We start from the raw sequence: 23,456 nt of genomic DNA on the forward strand, positions 1-23,456 counted from the left end.
AACTCTGAGCTGAGCCTGTGCCATCCGCCCCCACGCAGGCAGCAGCCGTGGGGCTGGGCATGGAGGTGCCCGCAGTGCCCCAGTGCCGGTCCCGTCCATGCAGCAGTCACGGCCAAGGGCACCTTCAGGGTGGCTCTGCTGGAGAGGGGGGACAAGCAGGGGGGTGGCAGAGCAGGGAGCGCTGGCCTGGGGTCCGGGGCTCCAGGAGGGTGCTCAGCCCACGGCCAGTGCCCCCAGCACGCTCCCAGCTGAGCCCCTGGAGGAGCCACCCCCCAGGACACAGCGATGGCTCCAGCACAACGCAGTGCTGGGTGCACCAGCCCAAAAGGTGCCGGCGAGCCGTCAGGGCACCGAGCCCCAGGCGAGCACCTGCCCAGGCAGCAGGGACTGTCCCGAGCTGCTTGGCCAAGGCCCTGCCCCAGGACGCTGGGGACGATGTCAGGCCCTGGGGCCCCGTGGGCACCATGCCCAGCCCCGGCTCCAGCTGCTCCCGTCCCAGCCGGTCCCACCACAGCAGCTGCCCTTCTCCCTGCGGACCTTGGTCACAGCACCCCTAGACCTCCCTCCACTCTCTGCGGCCGAGAAAAGCCCCGGGGAGGATGGACAGACGTGGACAGACGGATGGAGCCCCCAGCACCTGCCAGAGCCCAGTGCTCCAGCAGGCCCGGCAGGAGGGGAGACTGGGGGGAGCCGGAGGCGCTGGGTGTGGGTACCGGTGCAGGTACCAGAGCAAGCCGGGGCATTGGGGGCCCAGCCCGGCTGCCCGGGAGGGTGCGGTACTGGTGCTGCTGCAGGATCACGGGCCGGTCCTGGGCCCCCGCCCCGCCCGTAGAGCAAACACGGTGGGGCGGCTCCATGGGGCCCAGCAGCACCGCGGGGCCGCGGCACCAGCTGCACCCGACGGGCCCCACGTGGCAGCGGTGGCGGCTGGTGCTGGACAAGGACCGGCACCCGCAGCTGGGACCCAACAGCCGCAGTCGGGACCCGACACCCGCAGCCGGGACCCTGCACCCGCCATCCCACTGCAGCCAGCAGGATACGGCCCCGCAGGAGGTGAGGGCGGCACTGCGGCGCAGGCGGCGCTGGGGCCTGGCTTGGTCGCGGTGCTGGTGTGGTGGCGGCTGCACTGGGAGCAGCAGGGGCAGGGGTCCGCAGTGCCCAGCACCGGGCTGCCCTGGGGGCTGTGGCTCGCACCTCTCCCTCCCCAGGAGATGGAGGGACCCACGCAGGGCTCGGGGACGGGCGTCGGGCAGCTGTGGCGCCAGCTCGGGGACATCGCCCAGGTAGGGATGGGAGGTGGACGGGCAGGGGTCCCTGCAGCCCCGCCACCCGAGGGCTCCCCGGTGCACCGGGCTGTGCCCCAGCGGGGACCCATCTCACCCTGCCCAGGAGAACGACCGGCTGCGTCGCAGCCTGCGCCAGGCCGAGCGCGGCGTCTCCCAGCTGCAGGCGGAGCTGGAGCAGCTGCAGGGGGACTTCTCCGAGCGGGCCCAGCAGCGCAGGAGGTGGCATTTTGGGGGAAGGGGATGGTGGGGCCGTCCCCAGCTCTGCAGGAGATCCTGCCTGCAGGTGACCCGGCCCCAGCCCCGTGCGCTTCTCCAGCAGCCGCGCAGGCAGCACCGCCGGCGGGTGCCCTGCTGAGCCTGGCTGCAGGCAGGGGGGCTCTGCCAGACCCTGCGCGCTCCTGCCTGCCCTGCTGCCGCAGGGAGGGCCAGGCGCCCGTCAGGGAAACGCTGCCCTGCTCAGCCCAGCCGGGAGCGCAGGCAGCTGGGAAGCCTGCCCAGAGCCGCCGGCACATCCCTCCAGGCCTGTTGTTGGCAAGCCCTGTGACGCTGGGTGTCCTTGAGGCTCCCTGGCTGTCCCAGCACCTCCACGGGCACCTCTGCCTCCCCCGGCGTGGGGTGCTTGCTGGGTTGGGGCTGTGCCAGCCGAGGGGGCAGGTGCCCACGGGGACCCTGCCGCGAGGATGCTGTGTCCTTGCAGGGAGCAGCTGGCCCGGCGGGAGATGGCGGAGGAGACCCTGGCAATCGCAAGCTACGTCAGGATGCTGCAGTACATCCGAGCCTGGCCGGGCAGCGGCAGGGGAGCAGCCCCGGGGGCAGCTGGGGACGTGCTCCTGCCTGGGGGGTGCCAGAGCTGTGGGTACAGCCCTGCCCCGGGCCGGCCCCTGCTGCCCCCGGGCCTCAGGCTGCTCCCTCCCGCCAGGACGATGAGCAGGAGCCTCTGCGAGAGGACCAGCAGCCTGCGCTCAGCCCTGCCGCTCAGCTCGCATGCGGAGCTGCGAGCGGTGAGCCCTGCAGCCGCTGCAGGAGGGGAGGGCCAGGACCAGCCAGCAGCAGGGGAGGGCAGGGATGCTGGGTGCTGGCCCCCCCAAGGGTCCCAGCCGGCTGGGCTGCCCTCCCTCACCCTGCCTGCACCCCCAGCTCAGGGGACACAGCACAGGGGCTGCTGCCAGCACCCTGGGACCCACAGGAGCCCCTGGAGCTGGAGGCCACAGAGCCGTCCCCACCCCGGGGTGCTCCCTCACCCCACAGCGTGCCTCCACGCTGAACGCCTTCTCCCCCGCAGCCGCCCGCCCCGGCTCGGCCACGCAGCCCCCTCGCCGCCCGCCCGCAGGGCGCCCGCAGCAGGTGAGCGATGGAGGGCGGGGGGGCAGCGCCGGCTGTGGACCCCCCTCCCTGAGCGCTGCCCTCCGGCACAGGAGCAGGGGGGACGGCTCCCCGCGCCGCCCGCTCCCCGCCGCAGCCTCCTGGGCAGGCAGAGACCTGGGCCGCAGCGGTGCCGGCCTCGGGCAGCAGTGGAGCTCAGCCTCTGGCACCGACACAGCCTCCTCGCTCAGCAGCGGCAGCTCGGAGGACGGGCCCCCCCCTGGCCGGGGCACCAAGGTGAGGGATCTGCCCCTGGCCTTGGGCTGGGGAGGGGGACACGGCTCTGCTTGGCCACAGCTCCGGGGCTCGGGCCCCTCACCGTGGCGTCTGACACCCAGCAGGCACATGGCCCCCCACCAGGCACGGCAGAGGGACCCCGCCGCACCGCCATGCACGGCAGCAGGAGGAAGCTTCCTGCCTTGGCGCCGGAGGTAACCGGCGGCTCCCCATCCGGTGCGAAGGGCCAGGCTGGGGGTGCCGGGCCCCACCGCCGCTTCCCTCACCAGGGCTGCGAGAGAGAGGAGCCCGCGCCCCCCCGCCCCATGTACCGGCTGGTGCTGGCGGGGGACGGGGGCACGGGGAAATCCAGCTTCCTCCTGCGCCTCTGCACGAACGAGTTCAGAGCAGACATCTCCAGCACCCTGGGTACGGCCCCCCAGCGCCCCGGGTACCCGGGCTGGGGCAGAGGCGCAGGAGCAGCACCCGACTGTCCCTCCCGGCAGGGGTGGACTTCCAGATAAAGCAGCTGCTGGTGGATGGAGAGCAAACCACGTTACAGATCTGGGACACCGCCGGGCAGGAGAGGTGAGAGCGCAGGGGCTGGGGCTCCTGCTGCCGTGCCGGGCCAGCCAGGGCCAGGTCCTGCTCCCTGCTCCAGCAATGGGGCGGCAGGCCTGGCCCGACCCCACAGCAGTGACGCCCCCGGCCCCAGGTACCGGAGCATCGCCCGGTCCTATTTCCGCAAAGCCCACGGCGTGCTGCTCTTCTACGACATCAGCTCCCCGAGCAGCTTCCTCAGCGTCCGCCACTGGATTGAGGACATCAAGGTAGGGGAAGGGTCCGACAGGCGCCCAGCCCCATGGAGAGGGGCAGGAGCCCGGGGGCTTCCTCGGGCAGGGGAAGCAGGAACAAGCCGGGAGCGAGCCGGGCTGCTTGCTAAGCAAGGTGCGGGGCCAGCCCCGGGAGCAGCAGGAGCGCTTCCCCCCAACTTCTCCATTTTGCTGGTGTTTGCATCGGGTCTGGAACCGCACTCTGCTCCTGGCACGGCCGGTGCGTGCAGCAGAGCTCTGCGGCTCCCGGAGGAGATGGGGGCCACATCAGCGGCTGGAGGCTGCTAGCCCCCCGGAGCCCTGAGCCTCCCTCCCCTCCCGCAGGCCACCGAGAGGCCGCTGCCACTCATGCTGGTGGGGAACAAGATGGACCTGCGGCCCGGCCTGCCAGAGGCAGCGGGGGTGCGCACAGCCCACGGGCAGCAGCTGGCCATGGTGAGCAGGCGCCCTCGGGGCCCCCGGGGCAGCAGGGACCCCGCCGACACCCACTGCTCCCCCAGGCCCACAGCTCCCTGTTCTGCGAGACCAGCGCCAAGGACGGCACCAACGTGGTGGAGGCCGTGCTGCACCTCGCCCGGTGAGGAGCCCTGCCTGCCGCGGCACCTGGGGCTGCGCAGGGCCTGCGGTGGCCGCTGGGCTCCATCCTGCCAGGGCGGCAGGACCGGCTGATGCTGCTGCTCCTGGCCCTGCAGGGAAGTGAAGAGGACGGCGGGCCAGAGCGAAGGCCACAGCACCGGACTGGACCTCAGCATCCCTCCGAGGGCAGCTCCGCGCTGCTGCTGGAAGTAGTGCCGGGGGCGGGCCGGCTGCGGCTTCGCATCCTCTCCACAGACAACCCCCCGCTCTGACTGTGCCTTCAGCGGTGCTGCGGCACAGCAGCTCACCCCGCTTCGGCTCCTGCAGCTGCTGGTCCCACCGGCTGCGGGAGCGGCTCAGCCCGTGCGCAGGCCCAGCCGCCATCTCCCGGCCCCGCATCGCCTCCCTACGGCCAGCCCCAGCCTCCTTCCCCCTCGCTACAACCCATCCCTCTCCACCGCAACCCTTTCCTGGCTTCATTCCTCTGGGCTCCCAGCAACCCCATCCCCCCGGGGGGCTTGCCCCTCGCCCCCCTCTGCCCTCCGCGGCTCCCCGCAGGCCGGCGGCAGTGCCCGGGGCACCGCTGGCTGCTCTGACCCCCAGGCGATGCCCGCGGAGCCCTCGCAAGCCGGGCCCCACCTTTGTTCCTCACCACGGAGATGCGGCCGCTCCACGCTGCGGCAGCCCTGCTTGGTCCGTCCCTCCTCCTCCTCCTCCTGGGAAGGCGGCCACGAACGCTCCCTCCCGGCCGGGGGCACGGCGGCGGTGCCCCCCCGCCCCCCGGGCAGCCCCAGCCCCCGCGGCGCACGGAGGGAGCAGACGGGGCCTGCAGGGCTCCACAAGCTACTTTAATAGGAGAGGGCCCCGAGGCGGGCGCAGGGCGCTGCCGGGGTGCCCGGCGGGGCGGCCCGGCCCCGGGGCTGCGCTGGGCATCCTGCCGGCGGGCGGCCCGGCCCCGGGGCGGCGGCGGCCCGGCCGCGGGCTACTTGGCGCCCTCCTTCTTCTCGTCAGCCTTCTTCTGCTTCTGCTGCATGATCTCCGAGTCCCTGCGGGAGAGCGCGTCGCCGGGCTGGCCGCGGTCCCGGCACCGCCACCGGGACGGGACCGGGGGTCGGGGCGGGGGGGGGGGGGGACGGACACGGACGGACCGGCGGGGCCGGCCCGGCGCTCACCTCTGCTTGCGGGCGGCGGCCGAGAGCCCGTCGTCCCGCCGCTTGCCCTTGCCCGAGTCGCTCTGCTTCTTCAGGTTCTTCTGCCGCGCCAGTTCGCGCTGGTTCCCGCCTGCGACGGCGCGGCCGCCTCAGAACGGCCCGGCCCGGCCCGGGGCCAGGGCCAGGGCCCGGCCCCAGCGCCCAGGCCCAGGCCTGGCCCCGGCCCCGCGCTCACGGCACCGCTTCCTGCCCCCGCCCCAAGCCCGTAGGGCAGGTCACAGCCCCACCGGTACCGGTACCGGTACCGCCGCCACCCCCCGGCCCGGCCCGGCCCGCACTCACGGGTCATGGCGCCGCTGCCTCCCGCCCTCCGCTCCGCCGCCACGTCCCGCACAGCCCCCCCCCGCGCCCCGCCCCGCGCCGCTCTTTAAGGGCGCGGCACAGCCAATCGCCGTGCTGAGCCCGCCCCCGTCGCCCTCCTATTGGCGCGCCGCTCCGCCTAGGCCCCGCCTGATTGGCCGCGGGCTACGGCTGCCGTTCTGCCGGCGGGGGCGAAAAAGCCGGAAGCTGCGGCGCAGGCGCCGGAGCCGCGCCCACGCGCAGGAGGCGGGGCGAGGCGGGGGCCACGCCCCCTTATGGCGGGGCGGTCCCGGTCCCAGTCCCAGTCCCAGTGCCGCTGCCGCCACCGCCACCGGCGGCCCTGCAGCCTCTCTTCCATCCCCGGCGGGGCGGCTCCTCCGGGAGGGCTCCGGGCGCCGCTCAGGCCGCTCCTTCCGCCGCGGGCGCTGCCGGGGCTCTGCGGGGAGGGACCGCCGTGAGCGCCACCCGCGCCGCCGGGGACAAGCGGGCCCGGGACGGGCACCCCCCCACACACGACGGCCCGTCCGCGGGAGGACCGGTCCGCCCACGCACCCGGGGCTCGGCGGCGGCATCGGGCCGTGGCGGGGCTCCTCGGGGGCGGCGCGGGCCGGGGGGCTCAGGCGCTTCGTCAGCCGGGAGAGCTCGGCGTGGAGCACCTGCGGGCGGCGGGGCGGCTGCGGCGGCGGGACCCCCCACGGTCCCAGTGCCCCCCGAGCCGGGCTCCTGCGGACCCCCGCCCGCCCCGGCGCTCCCGGTGCCCGGCTCCGGCGGGCCCCCGCCCCCCCGCCCGGACCTTGCTGCCCGGGTCCAGCTCCAGGGCTCTCTTCAGGACGAGCGCGGCCTCCGCGTCCCGGCCCTGCTGCGCCAGCAGCTGCGGGGAGAGGAGCGGAGCGGGCGGTAGCGGGCGGCCGGGCCGGGGGCGGCGGGGGGCTGCGGGGGGCGGCGGGGCTCACCTGCCCCCGCCGGAGCAGCGCCCGGCCGTTGTCCGGGCTGATGCGCAGAGCCGCCTCGCAGGCCGCCAGCGCCTCGCCCGCCCGCTGCAGCTTCAGCTCGGCGGCCGCGCAGTTGTTGAGGCACTTGACGCGCTGCTCCCGCAGCTCCTCTTCCTCCGGCGGGGCTGCGGGGCGAGCGCGGCCTCAGCGCCCCGGCCCCGGGACCCGCCCCCCCGCCCCCCCCCCGGCCCGCTCTCACCGGCGGCGGGGCCGTCGAGGGCGCGCAGGGCCAGGCGGTAGGAGCGCAGCGCCGCCGCGAAGTCGCCCCGCGCGAAGTGGAAGTTGCCCCGTTCCCTCCGCTGCGAGCCCAGGCGCAGGCGGGCGGCGGGCGGCAGCCGCTGCGGGTCCGGGCCGTCCCGCACCTCCAGCAGCGTCACCTCGAAGAGCAGCGGCGCCTCGGGCGGCACGTCGGGCTCCCTGCGGGCACAGCGCCGGCTGCCCCGGGCCCTGCCCCCCGGGCCCTGCCCCCCGGGCCCCCGGCCCCGGCCCGCCCTACCTGCCCGGGCGGCCGTAGCCGTAGGGGAAGGCGGCGAGGAAGAAGGAGACCTCCCCGGGCTGCATGGTGGGGACGCCCAGCTCCAGGGCCTGCGGACGCGGGCACGGCGGGGCTGACCGGGCGCGGCACCGGGCGGCGCTCAGCCCGCACCGCGCCCCGGCCGGGGCTGACCTGCACGACGTCGCCGTGGCCCGGCACGAAGCTGAGCCGCGGGTCCCGCTCCACCAGCCCGCCGTCCTCCAGCGCGCCCAGCACCTTCACCGACACCTCCTGGCCCGGCCGCGGCCGCGGCCCGCCCTGCCCGTCCCGCACCACACGCTTCCGCAGCAGCCGGTCCTCTGCGGGCGGGGGCGGCCCTGAGAGCCGCCCCGGCACCCCCGGGGCCCGGGGCCCCCGGCCCGGCTCTCCCCCGGGGCTCACCCGTCAGGTCGCTCCAGCCGTCGGCCGCGAAGAGCGGCCCGAAGCCGCCGGGGCCCGGCGCCGCCAGCGCCTCCAGCCGCCGGTAGAAGAGCCGCTCCTCCTCCCGCACCGACGGCAGCGCGATGGCGGTGTGGGGCAGGCGGAACCGCACCCGCCTGCCCCGGCCGGGCCCCCGCGGCCGCCCGCCGGCCCCCGCCTCCCTCTCCGGGGAGCCGCCGGGCGAGGGGCCCGGCATGCCCGCCCCCGGCCCGCCCCGCCGCTACCAGCCGGCCTCGCTCCGGGCCCCCCGGGGGCTCGGCGGCGGGCGCCCGCGGCCCCCAGCCCGCACCGGGCGCGTCGCCGCCGGCCCCGCCGCGCCGCGACTGCCCGAGGCCGCCCGGGCCGGGGCCGCCGCCGAGCGCATCCCGCCGCGCCGTTACCTAACGCCGGGAAGCGGCTCAGGGGATTAACCCGGCCCGGCGGCAAAAATAGCCGGCTCAGGCCGAGCCCCGCCGCGGGGCCCCGCCGCTGCCCCCCGGGGCCGCCCGCCGCGGCCCCGCACTCCGGCCATGCCGCGGGCGGCTCCGGTACCGGGGCTGCGGGCCGGGCCCCCGGCTCGGCCTCCTGCTCGGGCGGCTCCCGGCGGCCCGGGAGGCTCGGGGCAGCCGCGGCCCCGACGGCCCGTCCCGCCGGCACTGCCCGCCGGTGCCGGGAGGCCCCGGGACCCGCCGCGGTTCCTCGCCGGGACGAGCCGCAGGGCAGCTCCGCGTGTGCGCGGCTCCCCTGCCCCGGTGAGCCTGCCGGGCCCCCCGCCGCCCCGGCCGCCGTCCCGCCCGTCCCCGCGGGCGGGGGGAGCGCTCCCGGCCCTCGCCAGTCGGGTTCGCTCCCGCTCTCCTCGCAGCCCCCGCTGGCCCCGGCCGAGCTGCCCGGTGCTTTCGGGGTCTCAAAGTCCCCGACGCCCTCCCCGAGCTCACGGCATCCTGAGCCCCCGGTCCCCGCAGGGGCACCCAGATGCGGGGCAGCGGCAGCCCTGGGGACGCGGCCTTTGGAGACAGCCTGGGGACAGACTGCCTCCTCCCTCGCTGGCGCGGGGTCCCCACCTTGCAGGGCCCTCTCTGGGCATTGCAGGGGCCGGGGAGCGGGCTGGGCTCGGCTGGCGGGAGCTGTTCTCTCCCCGGCCGGGTCAGAGCTGGCCGGCCAGCCTGGGCCCGGGAGAGCGCCTGCCCGCCGCTGCGGGAGCGTGCGGCCCCGGCCAAGGAGCCCTGCAGCAGAGCAGCTGTGGAGCCTGATCCGGCTGCGCTTGGCTATGGTTAGCGGGGTGCCACGGGCGGCACTGGCCCGAGTGACGGTGGGTGCTGAGCCTCCGCTCCCTGCCAGGCCAGGGTTCGATGGCTGCGGGGGCCCGGCTGTTCCCCTGGGACAACGGTGCTGCCTCCTCCGGCTGGCGGGCCGGGCGCGGGGGGACTGGCCAGGGAACACGGCCAGGAGCGGCAGCCGGCTGCCCTGCTGCGGCACGGGCAGAGCGGGGGCCCTGGGGCCAGCAGCAGTGGGAGCGGCGGGGTCTGGGGGTGCTTGATCGCCGCTGGGGTCTGGCCACGGGCACGCCGCATTCACTCCCGGGTACTCGGCCCCCTTCGGGCAAGGCCGGACCCACCCCTCTGCCGCCGGCACTCTGTGTCTGGGGACGCTTTCCCCAGCCTTGGTCTCTGGCCTCCGCTGCCTCTCGTGCCCCAGGAGCCAGGGCTGCAGACCCTCGGCCCCGTCCTTCCTGGTGCCTCTGCAGCAGCCTCCGGAGCACGGCTCCCCTCAGGCCACCGCAGAAACCTTCTGGGGGCGTAAGCGCTGGTGGGCTCCGGCAACAGAAAGCCCCTGTGCGTGTGGGGAGAGTCCGCTCGTGCAGCAGAAGCTGGACCAGACCCCCAGCGTGCCCTGAGAGGAGGTGGGTGGCCCAAAACAGGACTCCTGGCAAGCAAGAGAGGCTTGGGGAAACATGGGGACCGTGCACGCCTGGGCAGACCCTGTGCCCTGCACGCCGCTGGCCCCCAGGGCTCCCTGCAAGGCCCCTGGGAGCTCCCCGGTGGCCCAGGGGCTCTATGCCCACCAGAGCCGTGGGACTGCAAGCTCGGCTTTGGGGAAGGGGCCCTCCAGCGAGCCCGGGGGCGGGACGGGTTCTGGCCGAGGTGGAGGAGAGGTGCTCCAGAAGAGCTTTAACCCTTGTGATCTTCTGCTCCTTGCCAGATGCCAGGTCCCAGGCTCGCAGCTCCTCCTTAGCAGAAATCCCAGATTACTTGCGGTAAGAGAGTTTGGCGCTCGCTGCCGCAGGGCTCCCTGTTGCTTGGTGCGATCTGGCCCAGCCCCAGAGCATCGGGCGGGCTGAGATGAGCTACCTGCCTCACCTCCGAGGGCAGCAAGGGCCGCGAGCCAGGCACAGCCAAGCCACGGCCCCGCGCGCTCGCCGCCCCTCCTGCCGAGGGCCTCAGCAGGACGAGGCAGCGCTGCCGGCACCGCTATCTGCACGCTCGCAGCAGTAACGCGAGCCGGGAATTCCTGCCACTGGGAGCCAAAATGAAGATGTTGAAAGAAGGAACGGAGGAACGCAAGGCAAGTGGGAGACCTGGGGCATGATGGCACGATACAGCCACGCTCCGGTTCTGCTCACCCACTTCTTTTGGGTTTCAGCCACTTCAGGAAGGTGAGGCTGGATGCAGGGCAGGGACTGGGGTCCCTCCCAGAGCTGATCCATACATATTTTATTTTTTTTCCCTTCAGACTTATCCTAGCTACCAGCAGAAGAATTGCTGTGAACACCTCCACCAGAAGCTGTCTCACATCAAAAGCCTGATTCTGCAGTTTGAAGGAAGGGGGAGCTCCTAGGCAAACCACTGCTGCCGTTCGGTTTTTTTCTTGCTTATCAGGACCTGTCCCTGAAGCGGTGGAGGGAGCAGATCCCGGAGGGTGAGGTTCAGGAATGCTCTGCTGCCATCACTGCACCCTTCCTCAGTCGGCTTTTCCTCCTCATTCTGCCGCATGAGCTTCAGTTTGATTGCGGCACACAGCAAGGGACACCTGGGCAGCCACCAGCACAACACCCGTCTCGCATCCTTTGTCCCTCTTGCCAGAAGCTTCGCCCCTGCTGTGCCGGGCACCAGCACCGATGCTTACCAAGAGAGGGGCTCCGGTAACTCGTGCCCAGCTGCCCCCGGGCCTGAAGTCAGAGGGTAGGGAGCAAAGCAAGGATGGGAACAGCTTCCCCGGCTCACCCTGCCCGCTGCCAGGCAGCGCCCTGCCCGTTAGGGGAGCAGTGCCCCAGTCTGGCTTTACGGACGGTGGTCCGCAGCAGTCAGAAGTAGGGCCCGTTGTATTCCCATTCCTTCCACTAGCGTCCGAAGGCCGCAGGGGCGCCCTGCCAGCCTGGGGTGCAAGGACCACTCGAGGTCACACACGTCCTCCCCCCGCCCCAAGGGGCCTCGGTGGCTGTTGGAGACAGAGCACTTGACAGCCAGCAGCCGAGTGCAGAAGGCAGATGTGGTTTAAGGCACTGATGTAGCTGGGGAAGAAATTCTTGTACGGCACAGTGGCTGGAGACAGAGAACCATGTGCTAAGCGTTGGGTGATCGACCGTACCTGGAGAATCCCGGCAGCAATAATTGGTACGCAGCCTTCGGAGCTGTGGGGGAGGAATCCACAGAGAAAGCAAGCGCTGGCTCTTACCATGGTAACTGCTGCAACGCAGCCGAGCCCCGCGCCTGCCGAGCCCCGCGCCTGCCGAGCCCCGCGCCAGCTCACCCGCAGCCCGAGAAACTTGCGCCAAGGCAACAGCCCAGCTCTCTTCACTCGCCACCGCTCCTGACCTTCCTAGTCGGCACGTTCCGGGGCAAAGGCAGGCAGGACTGCCCGTACCCCGAGACGGCTGGTCAGCCCCCGCCGTCCGACTGCAGCATGGGATCCGATTCCTCTCCCTCCCGAAGAGGAAGCCACAGCTACCAGCCTGCTTTCCACCAAGAGAAGTAATGGTCTTACAATTAACTGGTCTTAACCACACGCAAGCCACAGACAAGCCTATGGCTGTGAGAAACACTCGGCTCTGGCCCTGCCTGTGTTTGGGTACAGTATGTAGTGAGCAGCACTCCTCCCCGACACTTGACTCCTTTTGCACCAGCTTAAAAGCTAACGTATTGCTGCTGCTTGTATGCTGCTGAGCAAGCCCTGTGCCCGACTGCTCCGTACGCCTGCACTCGTCAGATCCAACAGCCACGCAAGCACCACACACCTCTGAACCCGCCGAGGCAGCGCCGCTGCCCGTCAGGCAGCGTGCAGACAGCAGCGTTTGTGACCAGCGCCCCTACGCCCAAAATCCGCACGCAGGTAGCGCCTGAGGCGCAGCGCGCTGGGACAGCTGCTGCTACCACCGTAGCACAGTCTGGAAGGACTCCCATTAGCCGAGGAAGAACGGGGTAAAGGCTGAGCTTAGTATCTAGAAACAGACTTCTAAAGGCTCGCTGAAGGAAACTAGGCTCACAGTAGGAAGTCGCTGCCTACAAAGAGCAGGATCCTGGCGCGAGGTCTGACAGGTCTCCATAAGACAGGGACACTTAGTTTTAAGGGGGTCGTTTTATTGTTTCACTTCTCCAAATGTACAAAAAAAATTAGAAAATAACCCTACCCCCCACCCCCTCCCAAACCACAAAACAAACCAGTCTGGGGAGCCCCACAACAGTGCAGCTAAGAGACAGCGGGAAATGAAACAGAACTAGATACAGCAGCTGGGTCCCCTCAGCCCACATGGTCACTGGCTCTTCACAACCCAGAACTGGCCCCAGCCTGCCCAGTGCTTCCCCAATGCACACACAGCTCATCCTGACGAGATGGCGAGCGGGTACTTTACAAATCCTCCTTCACCTTCTTCTTGGATTTCTTGGTTTTGTCTTCCTCCTGCAGCACGGGAGTGTTGGTTGCCTCCCGCTTCAAGTAGCTAATGAAGTCGCTCACTTCTCTGCCACCCTGCAGAAAGCACAAGACGGTAAGGCAGTGCCTGTGCTCCCTGGGGGCTCCCCTTCGCCAGAGGGGGAGTTCAGGGGCCGGGCAGGGGACCAAAGCGCCTGGAAGCAGAGCTCTGCCCCGTGGGTCTGCAGCAGACCGCTCCCAGCAGGTACCACCGGCTGCGTTCCCAGGGTGACCGACGGGACTGAGTGCCGCCCGCAGCTCCAGAGAGGCCCGGCATTACTTGGACACCTGGATGCTACTTCACTTCTTTACAAAGCAGCAAGAGACTCACCTCATACTTCTTTGGACTCTGCTTCTTGCCAGCTGGAGCAAAATAGATGGTGGGGAAGCTGGGGAGAGAGAAGAGACACGTGAGCTCCTAACATGCTCTGTTTTCTTTCAGACCAGCAGGCTAGCCCTCACCAAAGGGACTCGTGCCCTGCGTTCCTCCGGTTTAACGCGGCAACAGCTTCAGCAGCCCTGAAGCCAGCAGCTGTGGCCTCCAAAAGCCTGGCCATGTCCTCAGAGTTGGCTGAGCTCAACTACGTCCAAGTTTGCTAACTAAACCGTTTCCAGAAAAGCGAGCCCAGCACTGTTTTGGCACTGCCAAGAACAGAATCACAGCGGATTCAAAAGCAGAGGGAGGCGTTCAGCAAGACAGGCCTCCAGGCGTAGCCAGGACCCCAGAGAAGCAAGGCTGGTGAAGATCCTTTGTTTTCACTGCTTCACACTAAGCCAATGCCTAGCAATCGCACGCCCATCACCCCCAGCCCATCCTCCCTGGGAGACTCTTTCAGCTCCTCTGTTGCGGTTGCTGGTCAGAGCCAGAGGCCCGAACTCCCCCCGACATGGTGTAACAACAGTAAGACCTACCCTCTGACTTCGTACGGAGAAGGCACATCATTGGCTGTAGCATCCATTTTGGCAATGACAATATTGGGGTCTTTACTGAGCTGTTGGTAGAAAGCGCTTATTAGTAACCAATCCGCAGTAGTTAACAGCGGGAACTCACCAACTGACATCATCTAAGACAGTGATGTCAGAGGACAGCACACGCGGTACGCTAAAAGGCGAGCAAATTCCTTCTGCCTCGAGAGGGGCACAGGGAACAAAGTCCCCCCTCAGCCAGCTGTGTGCAGCACACATCTCCCAGTGGCACCTGCTGGACCGGTCTGGTGTCACCTCTGGGGAACGCTTACCCCAGAGCAACTGCTTGCCTTCCACCCCAGCAAGTGAGCTGGGAGGACATGCAGCGCTCGGGAAGGAGGGGTGCCTGACAGCCAAAGAGCAAAAGGCTGGCCAGATCTGGGAGCACAGATTTATCTACTCCACTCGTGAAAGCGTGCAGGCAGCGTTATCCTTCACCAGATGGGAGACCATAACCGTGCAGAGGGAAAAGACCCAAAAAGGAACTTTGCCAGTTGAGGCCAGTCATTGAATCAGGGAACATTTGCGTGCCACAGCAAAGGGCGCAGGCTAAACCTACTAGCGCGGTTGCTACCACGCTCCAGATCCTGCCAATGTACTTCTGCATTCACGGGAGATGCCAAAGCTCATAGTCCTCAGGAAGGCACAATTATGCCCCACTACCATTAAGGCTAGACAGACAGAACCTGCAGGATTGTTTAGTGCTGCAAAATCCTCGTTTGCAAGAGAGTCCCAGACCTACCTTCTCCCCCAATTCTTTGTATTTGGGCTCCAGATTCTTGCAATGGCCACACCAGGGTGCATAAAACTCTATCAGGACATCTTTGTCTTCTGCGTTAACAATTTCATCGAAGTTCTCAGCAACCACCACCTGACAATGTTGACCATACAAGTTAGTTTTTTCTCAGTCAGGAATGAGGCAGTAACATGACACGCTCCGTACACTCTGCCCAGGAAAGCCTGGCCCTCCCACAGCGAGCAGCAAGAGTCACGCTGCACCTACACAGCAAGCAGCAAAATGACCAAACAGACCGCTCTTCACCAAGCTCGAACATCCTCAACTCGCAGGTAAACACCTGTCGTAAGGTACCAGCACTGCCTGCAAGTGAGGTTTGCACCCATTACCCTCACAGGAGGAGGACAAAATAATTTCTTTTTAATCCCAGCAGGTTCCAGGCTGAGGAATCAGTTTAGCAAGACTGGCTGAGGCCATCCCCATCCACACACAAACAAGCAGTGACTTCCACTCCCTAATAAGGCCCTCATCATAAAGCCAGGCCATGGAATGCTTTCATTCAGGGCAGAATTTACCGGGAGGGATAAGAGGTAGGAGTTACACCTCCCCTCCCAGTGATGAGATGAACAGGTAACTCCTTAGATATAGCACAGTCATGACCAACTTGAAAGCCGTGCCATGAGGGAGCGCAAGCCAAGACAGCAGGCCTTCGCATAATCCCTGTAAATTTGGATGACCCTGCACTGGCAGAGCACACTGCTAGTGCGCTCAAGCACCAGTTACTACGCCGAGAGAACAAAACGGAATCAAAACCGCAAGCTGCGTTTCTCCCCTGGCTCAGAAAACTGCAATACAACAAGGGAGTGAGTCCTTCCAGCTATCACAGCAGAGGCTTCTCAAGACGCCACAACGCAGCGCTCGCGGCACGGAACACTGGCATATGACTAGAAGCCGCTGCTGAACAGCGTTTCTTCATCCACCGGTAGGAGCTGCCGCTACGCTTGATACAGCACTCACCTTCACAGGGCCATCATTGCTTTCAGGGACAGGCTCCGATTTCAGATATTTTTTCAAGTTTCCATCGAAGTAATCTTGCAGGAATCTCTCCAGAGCCTTTCCATCGCGGCTGAAAGCGAAGCGACATTTTACAGCCATCATCATACGTACAGGATGAGAGGGGAAAACTCTCAAGGCTGATTTAAGCTCCTTCCACCCACAGAACAGATGCCACCTGCATCTCGCAGAGCACCTGTCTGCGGCTGGCTTAGAAGGCCCCAGAACAAGTGCAAAGATGCCCTCAAGGGTTCTGACAGGAGGCTGGATGCACATCCCATTCTACGTTTTAGGCCTTCCAGCACTCTCAAGTTTCTTTTTTCAAGAAGAAAGGTACAACCATTTCCCGTGCATCTTGGCTCCTAACCAGACACTTAATTATCCTGAATTAAATTATCTACCTGTGTATAACAGGAGGGGCTGCAAGCTCTCTAGAGGGCAGGAAAACACACGAGTAGGACCCATTTTGACCCAGCAATCATTTCTTCCAGCTGGAACACCCAGCCTCCCTGTTTCCTCCAAGCTAAGAAAGTATGATCTGGTCAGAGACCCCCAGACCAAAGTCCATCAAGTGAGAGGCAACACTGCTAAGTTCAAAAACTTACGAGAATTCTTCCTGCATGACGTATTTATCTCCTTTAGCGGTTCTGATGGCAACAACCGGAGCCTCACCCACGCTGCTGTCTAGACCAAACTCTGAAAGCTCATGGCCAAAGGTTTTCCGACTAGCAACGGCAAAAGACAGTTTGTGGCCAGCATCCAAGAACTTCTTTGCAATCATCATAACTCTGAGGGGAAAAAAAAACCAAAAAACACAAAGCATGATTCCTCAGAACGTTCTCTTGCACATGACGTAACACCCTTCAAGTTGAAGCGTACACTGGACAAGGAATCCAGTGGCACGATGCGTTCTGCATAGGCAAGGCCTAGAGAAATGGTGTTGAGAAGAGAGGCGTAAGCTTGCATCTGTTGTGAACGAGGCCTGTGCAAATGTGTGCATTCATCCTCCACCCATCAGCATGACCACCAGGGCCTCAGGCACCGGGGAGAGGGCAGAACCCCACACACCACCAGTAAGGAAGTTCGTGCTTAAGGTCTAAGGAGTAGGGATCCAAAAGCAAGCAGGTGGGGTTTCAAAGGACACGCACTGCACGCTCTGGGCTCTGCAGGCTGCGGCCACCCCAAGAGTTCCAGTTAGAAACTCGGCTAGAAGCTTTCTGGGAGAGAAGAATTCACATATGAACAACAGGAGAGAGTCTGTCAACTGAGCTACGGCACAGCAGGGAACAAGTGAGAGAGGCCGATTAACCCCCCGCCACCGCGTACCTGTTGCGCCAGTAGTTGGAGCCCTTCGCGTTCTTCTCGTAGTCCACGTCGTAGTACGCCACCAACAAGTCCTTCCCCTGGATCAAGTCTTTGTTGTCGTCAGTCATGTGCGGACAGATGCCAAAGCTATCGGCAAGAGAGACGTCAGCAACTTCAGTTTCACTGAACCCAGCACCTCCCAGGATGGGCTTGATGCAGCACACTTGTTCCCCACCCAAGAACATAAAATGCCAGTAATCAATAAGACCTAAGGAACTCACATGTTCTCCTGGATAAATTTCTTGATCTTCCCACTGGTGATTTTGTCTTCTGTGTACTTGACAGAGCTGTCCTCAAACTTGTTTGTCAGGCGTGGAGGACGGAATAAGACTATACCCCTGGGGGAAGCAGGTATCGTCAATTAGTTTGAAGTCTCCCTGGCTTTCCAAGGACGGCAGCTGGATGAGGTAAGAACCCCATCTCCAGTGACCACCCCCACTCACTGTTCATGGCTTCAACAAGACCGTCTGGTTTCTTGGTGGCACTACTGTCTTAGACCTGCCCGTCAGACCCTTCTCCATCATTCAGCCAGGCCGCAATGAGAAACAAAAAAACACCCACCACAGCAAGCAACGGGGAAGCAAAACACCTCTGCTGAGACACTTCCCACCCAGAGGCAGACGCTAACCCTCCAGAGCCTGCAACCATTTGCACCTTTCTCTCTCAATTCCAAAGAGATTACAAAAAAGATATGCCACTGGCAGTGGGGAAGAAACAAGACCTTAAACTATGTTCAGAAAGTGAATCCGGTTAACAACTGGAATCCGTGAATTTGTTCCAGGTGTCTCAATAATGAGAAAAACTTGTGTTAAACAACTTACTCTCCATCTTCCTCATACTTCTGCACCAACTGGTCCTCGGTGGTATGTGCAAAGCGGTAGTTATCTCTTAGGTTGTTGGCAGCTTTCATGAATTCTGAATAAGCGTCACCAGATGCATCTCCAAAGAAGCCTGCAGCAGACAGACAGATGGTGACCCCAAACCGACTCAGCAGCAGTCAGGGAGCAGCCCTCATCATTTATCTCTGCAATGCACCGAAAGATCACTCCTGAATTAAGCCCTCCAATGCACGTTCTGGCCTTCATCTTTGACAGTTTCTCTCCCATTTTTATCGGGACCTTTCTACATTCCCTCCCTTCCACCAGCAGAAAGTTACTCAAGAGTCTGCCCAGCTTGGTCATTCAGCCAAAAGGCAGCTGTCCTCTGAGCACCAAGACACCCATTCGGAACCATGCGGCACTACCAGCGATAACAACTGCCAACGGTGCTTAAGACAAAGAAGTTTGGATGAGCGTTGACCAGCGTTCCCAGTTACACTTGTAAGATGGCACCTGGTGCGCACAAAGGAGAGCTGCTATTACCACCTGTAAACCATGATCAAATCATACGATGTTGACAGCCCACCAGTGTCACGAGAGAGCGCCCGAATGTACGTTCTAGCAATCCAAAGATACCTGTTGTCAGCCAGCCAAAAGAACAACAAACTTTTACAAATATACGCTATGGTGCCAGGAGGTCTGACAGTCGGTCAAAGATTCACAGGGGGGGGAAAAAAAAAGAAAGAAAAAGGTTGGAAGGAATCCCCAGAGGTCACCGAGTCCAACCTCCTGTCAAAGCAGGACCAGCTTCAAAGATCAGGTTGCTCAGAGCTTTGTCCAACTGAGTTTTGAAAACCTTCCAGACCAAATGTTTCGAAATCCCTCTGGGCACATGTTCCACTGCTTTATCGTCCTCACGATGAAAAACTTTTTTGCTCACGTCCACCTGGAATTTCTCTTGCTACAGCTTGTGATACTGCCTCTTATCCTTTCACAGTATATTCCCCAAGACATCTCCCAGCGCCAAGCTTCCACTCCTTTCAGTGCTGCGCTGCATCTACTCACCCACTACAGAAGCATCTTTATCACCAATGAATTTCTCAAAATCAGCCACAGAACTGAGAGCCACCGAAGCAGGTCCCGCCTGTTTCTTGAGATGACTGACAATCCCATCTTAAAAAGAAAAGTCAAATGATTAAAGGGATCAACACAAAGTTCCACACAACATTTTTCAAGCTTCCTAAACCAGAAGTTGTTTCTGCAGAATCCATACACCTCTCCCATACAACAAATACGATGTGAATCGAAGGAGCACCATCACCAACTTCACACAGGAACTTCCTAGCATTTTCCAGACACTGCACATCAAGGGTACTAGGAGTTAAAGCCTTCACCTTTATAAGAGAGCTGTAAGGGATACTAAACACCCAGGGCTCTGCCAGCACAAAGAGTTCTGGAAAGGGCAAGGCGAGGCGGCGTGCGTAGGCGGGAACCTTCTTTCCATCCCTCAACACACGCAGCATCCCTGACACAAGTCTATTTTACGTGGGTCTGCCTTCCAGCACCATTTCGGCAAGCCAGATGCTTGCCAACGAGCTCTTACCTGCTGTCCTGGGCCCATCATAGGTTCCTGCCTCTTCTCCATCTCGGAAAATCTTTAAGGTGGGATATCCACTGACTCCATACTTATTACAGGTGTTTGAGTTCGCTGTACAGTCAACCTAAAGGAAGAGGAACATTGCTACTCAGTGACCTAGCCACCCGTACGCAGAAAAGAAAGCGGCTTTGCCGTTGCCCACGTTATCACACATAAGGATAAAGCTTAGAGGGTCTGAAAGCTCTCGGGTGTCTTTAACCAGGCTGGATTTCTTTCACAAAAAGCGTAAGGATCCGCAAAGCATCTACAAGACCAAAAGGTGGAGAGTCAAGACTGGGGAAGGAGGTAGCATAGGTGTAATGACAGGCCCAGAAAAACATTTGAGGAAATACTGGAAAGGTTAAGCAGTCACAAGTTGGGCCAGACTATGCACAGAAAAATACTAGAAAGGGTAGATTCTTGTAATCAATGACAGGCTTAACAGGAATCAACTGTTCTCAGCACCTTATCAGTCTTAAAGTTCCTACAATGCCTGAAGAAAACAGGCTGACCTCAACTGACAAGGAGGCCGTGGTGTCAGGAGGCCACGCCACTTCCCAGAAAGGAAGAGGAAGACCGTGATTTGAGAAAACCATACATTTTCCGGTGGAAAAGCAAGCTCTTGGACAGCAACTCTCACTTCGTAAGTCAAGGGACAGCACCATGAAGTACAGCACTACGCTAGTTCTCAGACTAGGTTACGCAGCTCAAAGAAGGCTTCTTCCTCCCAGCTGGGGCGAGCCCTCTTTTACGCACCAGTACACACCCATTTTATGCTCTGCACGCCATCTGAGTGGCAGCAGCCCTCGCAGGGTTCAGCTTCCAGATCGTTCCCTGGCATCTAAATCTTCAGAGAGACGAAGCCCGTCAGAGCTCTAAGGAGCCTGGGAAAGGCCCGATGCGCACGCCGGCGGGCGTTGTTAGCGGACTGCAACAGCAAAGCTTTTATTTGACCAAAGTCTGCCCGTGAGCTGCCCCCGGGACAGCACCGCCCCCGGGAAGAGCTGGAGCGGCGAGCCCTCACCTTCACGAGCGGCACGATCCCCTTCAGCCTGGTCGCCGCCGACTCGTACTCCGGCGCCAGCCGCTTGCAGTGCCCGCACCTGGGAGAACAGGGGGGTTAGGCCGGCCCGGCCCGCCCCGGCCCCTTCCCCTCCCGCGGGCCCTGCCCGGCCCCCCGCCCGCCAGGCGCCCCGCAGGGCCCCGCTCCCGCCCGCCGCCCCTCACCAGGGCGCGAAGAACTCCACCAGCACCAGCCCCGGGCGCTCGGCCAGGCCGCTCTCGAAGTCGGCATCGCTGAGCTCCACCACGTCGGAGGCGCGGGCGGCGAGGGCGAGGAGCGGGAGCAGCAGCAGCGCGGCGGGCAGGGGCCGCGGCCGGGGCCGGGGCGCGGACATGGCGGGCGGGGCGGCGCGGGGCTCCCTCCTCGGCGGCGGCGGCGGCTGAAGAGGCGCCGGGGGCCGCAGGCCGGAAGTCCCGCCTCCCCAGCCGGATCTGCCGTGTGGCAGCTCTCCGTTGGGCGCCGTGCCGCGCGTCACGCCAGCCTCGGCCAATGGGCTGCCGACAAGGGTGGGCGGGGCCAGCTGCGGTGACCCCGCCTCTCCCTTCCCCGGCCGCCGGGTCTCGGCGCCGCCCGGGCCGGCCTGGTCGGGTTCCGCCGGGCCGCGGCCGGGCCCCCGCCGGCCGCTCCCGGCCCGCCTCGACCCTGCTGGGCCGCGCCGCGCTCGGGGCTCGGTCCCGTCCCCCGCTTCCCTCCCAGCCTCCCGCCCCGCGGCCGCCGGCTCTGTCCCGCCGAGTGGGGGGCCTGCCCCGGGCGCCGGGGCTGGAGGCGCAGGCTGGCGGAACGGCGGTTCGGCCCCCGGGGGTTTCATTCATTTCACCGCTGTGTGGTTGTTAAAAACCCCGCCGGGGCCGCGCTGTCCGCGGAGCTCGCAGCTGGTCACGGCATCACGGGGCCCTTGGGGCTGGAAAAGACCCTTAAGATCCTCGAGTCCCACCCTTAACCCAGCGCTGCCAAGCCCACCACTAACCCGTGTCCCCAAGCACCACATCTCCCCGGCTTTTAAACACCCCCAGGGATGGGGACTCAGCCCCTGCCCTGGGCAGCCTGGGCCAGGCCTGACAGCCCTTTGGGGGAAGAAGTTTTTCCCAATACCCAACCCAACCCTGCCCTGGCGCAGCTTGAGGCCGTTCCCTCTCGTCCCAGCGCTTGTTCCTGGGGAGCAGAGACCGACCCCCCCGGCTCCAGCCTCCTTTCAGGCCGTTGCAGAGAGCGATGAGGGCTCCCCTCAGCCTCCTCTTCTCCAGGCTGAGCCCCCCCAGCTCCCCCAGCCGCTCCTCGCAACGCCTGTGCCCTGTAACTGACACATACGGAGGAGACCGGCGCTCCCCCGGCTTCCAGCACTCCTGTGCTCCCAGCCAAACCCGGGTTGGGTCTTCCCCACTTAATCACATCCGTCTGCATTTGCAACTTTCGCTGCTTGGCTGCAAGGTCAGAAATACCCTCTTTGCTGTTCAGAATGCCTGCTGAGGTGCTCGGCGTCACCGGCCAGCTCTGAGCAGGCCCACCCTGCTTCCACGTCACCGCCATCGTGCCCTGGTAGCACCATGGTCCCGTCCCATTCTCGTACGACAAATACAAGTTAAGAGCCACATAAATCTGCCCGCTGTTAACAGTATCATTTGTGGGGATGCATGCAGCTGTTCCAAATCTGTGCTACCACATCCTTTCTCCAAAAGCACAGGAGAAATTATGGTTCCCCAAACACCCCCAGGAATGGGAAAAGACTCTAGAGATAGCACTGCAACCTGCAGGGCTGAAAACACCTTATCTTCCCTGTTACAGAGACAGAATAATCACCTGGGTTTTTTTGCCATACAGAAATTGCTATTAAAGGATCCAAAACCAGACCAGGCTAGCAAAAGTTTAGGAAGGTGAGGAAAAGAAGAATCAAGGAGGAAATATTTGATGAGCTCGTGGTGTCCTGAGAAACACAGAGGGTGATCTAGGAACGAAGGAGAGGAATCAAGGGGACAGCGGTGCCAAGTACGGCACTGCAGTGACACCGGAGCTGATGGGGCACCGGCAGTGGGTGGGAAAGGACCTGCAGCATGACCCAGCCGGTTCCAGAAATGGAAAGAGATGCAAGAGCAGCTCCTGCAGGTAACGAACCAGCACAGGCTATGGAGGGAAGAGTGCTCCTTCATAACTGCTCTTGCTGCCTTCTTCCCCCTCCTGAGAGCATCGTTGCACTCCTGCACCTGGACCCCAGGGCACCTCCCGCTGGAGATGCCCACCGGAGCCCTGCCACCACGTTTCCAGCGGGGCTGCAAAGCAGGAGCCGGGGGAGCTGAGCCGCTCGTGCGGAAGGGAGGAGCTGCCCAGTGGTGGCCCGTCAGGTCTGCACAAGCCTGGTCTCGCAGCACCATCAGGACCTCAGCACAGAGCCTGTGCACATGATTTTGTGTGTTCATGGTTTGAGAATGGCCTAGTTACTGCCAGAGGAATCAGGAATTCCCAAGTTCAAATTCAGCAGTGTAACGTCAAGAATACCAGGACTGACACCCACGGCAGCCTGACCCAGGCACCGGGGCGTGGGGGACTCGGCGTGGGAGCTTTGGGGAGCCGCTGTCTGACACGAAAGCAAAGACCCCGGGGAGATGGGGCTGCCCACCGGCATGCGGCCCTCGTTGGCCAGTTCACGTCAAGCGGCTGCACAGACGAATACCGCCACAGAACAGGTCCCCAGGCAGAGCTGAGCCCCTGCCCAGCCCCGCTGCTCCCCAGTGCCTGGGCCAGGCCCGGGCGTGCCAGGGGGAGCGGGTAGCGCCAGCATTGCCGGCACCGCACCCACGGCAGCGCCGCCTGCCCGGGTTCCTCCGCGCCAGCCCGGATTGGGTGGGAGGAGCAGGGCTCCCCCAGCTCCCTCTGCTCCGGACCGTGAGGTCACCCCGATCCGGTTGCTGGGCCAGGAACCTCGGCACGCAGTGACAGCAAGAAGTGCCCCAGACAGAAGGTCCTCGGGTAAGGCTCTGCCGGGCACGTCTGGCACAGGCATGCTGCACCCGGCTGCCTTTCCTCTCCGGTTCAGAGCAGAGAGGATGCTGGCAGAGGCAGAGGATGCTCCCCAGGGAAGCTGCTTCCCCTCGCTGAGGCCGTTCGCTCCAAATGGGCTTGGACCTTCTGCCAGAGGGATCGCCTCCGGGACTGAGACAAGCGACGCCCCAACACAGCGTTATGGATTTCCTTGGTAACCAGCTGGGCTGG

The 23,456-nt window shown here is 64.4% G+C and overlaps 3 protein-coding genes across 3 annotated transcripts; all 3 read right to left on the reverse strand.

Moving 5' to 3' along the window:
- Window positions 1-5,100: 5,100 nt before the first annotated feature.
- On the reverse strand, window positions 5,101-5,833 carry SERF2 (small EDRK-rich factor 2). The gene is made up of 3 exons (XM_082321930.1): window positions 5,767-5,833; window positions 5,446-5,554; window positions 5,101-5,319 (listed from the first exon to the last, which is right to left on the reverse strand). The coding sequence occupies exons 1-3, from the start codon at window positions 5,771-5,773 to the stop codon at window positions 5,256-5,258; spliced, it is 180 nt and encodes a 59-aa protein (XP_082178056.1). The 5' UTR covers window positions 5,774-5,833; the 3' UTR covers window positions 5,101-5,255.
- Window positions 5,834-5,903: 70 nt separating this feature from the next.
- LOC309595305 (peptidyl-prolyl cis-trans isomerase FKBP8-like) lies at window positions 5,904-7,927 on the reverse strand (the record flags this gene model as incomplete). The annotated part of the gene is given in 7 exon segments (XM_082322069.1): window positions 5,904-5,963; window positions 6,578-6,655; window positions 6,738-6,893; window positions 6,896-7,193; window positions 7,273-7,361; window positions 7,444-7,610; window positions 7,693-7,927. Coding segments are annotated over 7 exon segments (1,083 nt in total).
- A 4,420-nt stretch (window positions 7,928-12,347) lies between these two features.
- PDIA3 (protein disulfide isomerase family A member 3) lies at window positions 12,348-20,619 on the reverse strand. The gene is made up of 13 exons (XM_082322210.1): window positions 20,417-20,619; window positions 20,214-20,292; window positions 19,157-19,274; window positions 18,619-18,726; window positions 17,557-17,686; window positions 16,957-17,073; window positions 16,697-16,822; window positions 15,976-16,158; window positions 15,335-15,443; window positions 14,324-14,452; window positions 13,528-13,607; window positions 12,947-13,004; window positions 12,348-12,672 (listed from the first exon to the last, which is right to left on the reverse strand). Exons 1-13 carry the CDS (start codon window positions 20,584-20,586, stop codon window positions 12,553-12,555), a joined length of 1,527 nt encoding a protein of 508 aa, XP_082178336.1. The 5' UTR covers window positions 20,587-20,619; the 3' UTR covers window positions 12,348-12,552.
- Window positions 20,620-23,456: the final 2,837 nt, after the last annotated feature.

Source organism: Platalea leucorodia, assembly GCF_965183815.1.
Source record: "Platalea leucorodia genome assembly, chromosome: 9".
Lineage (NCBI taxonomy): Eukaryota > Metazoa > Chordata > Aves > Pelecaniformes > Threskiornithidae > Platalea > Platalea leucorodia.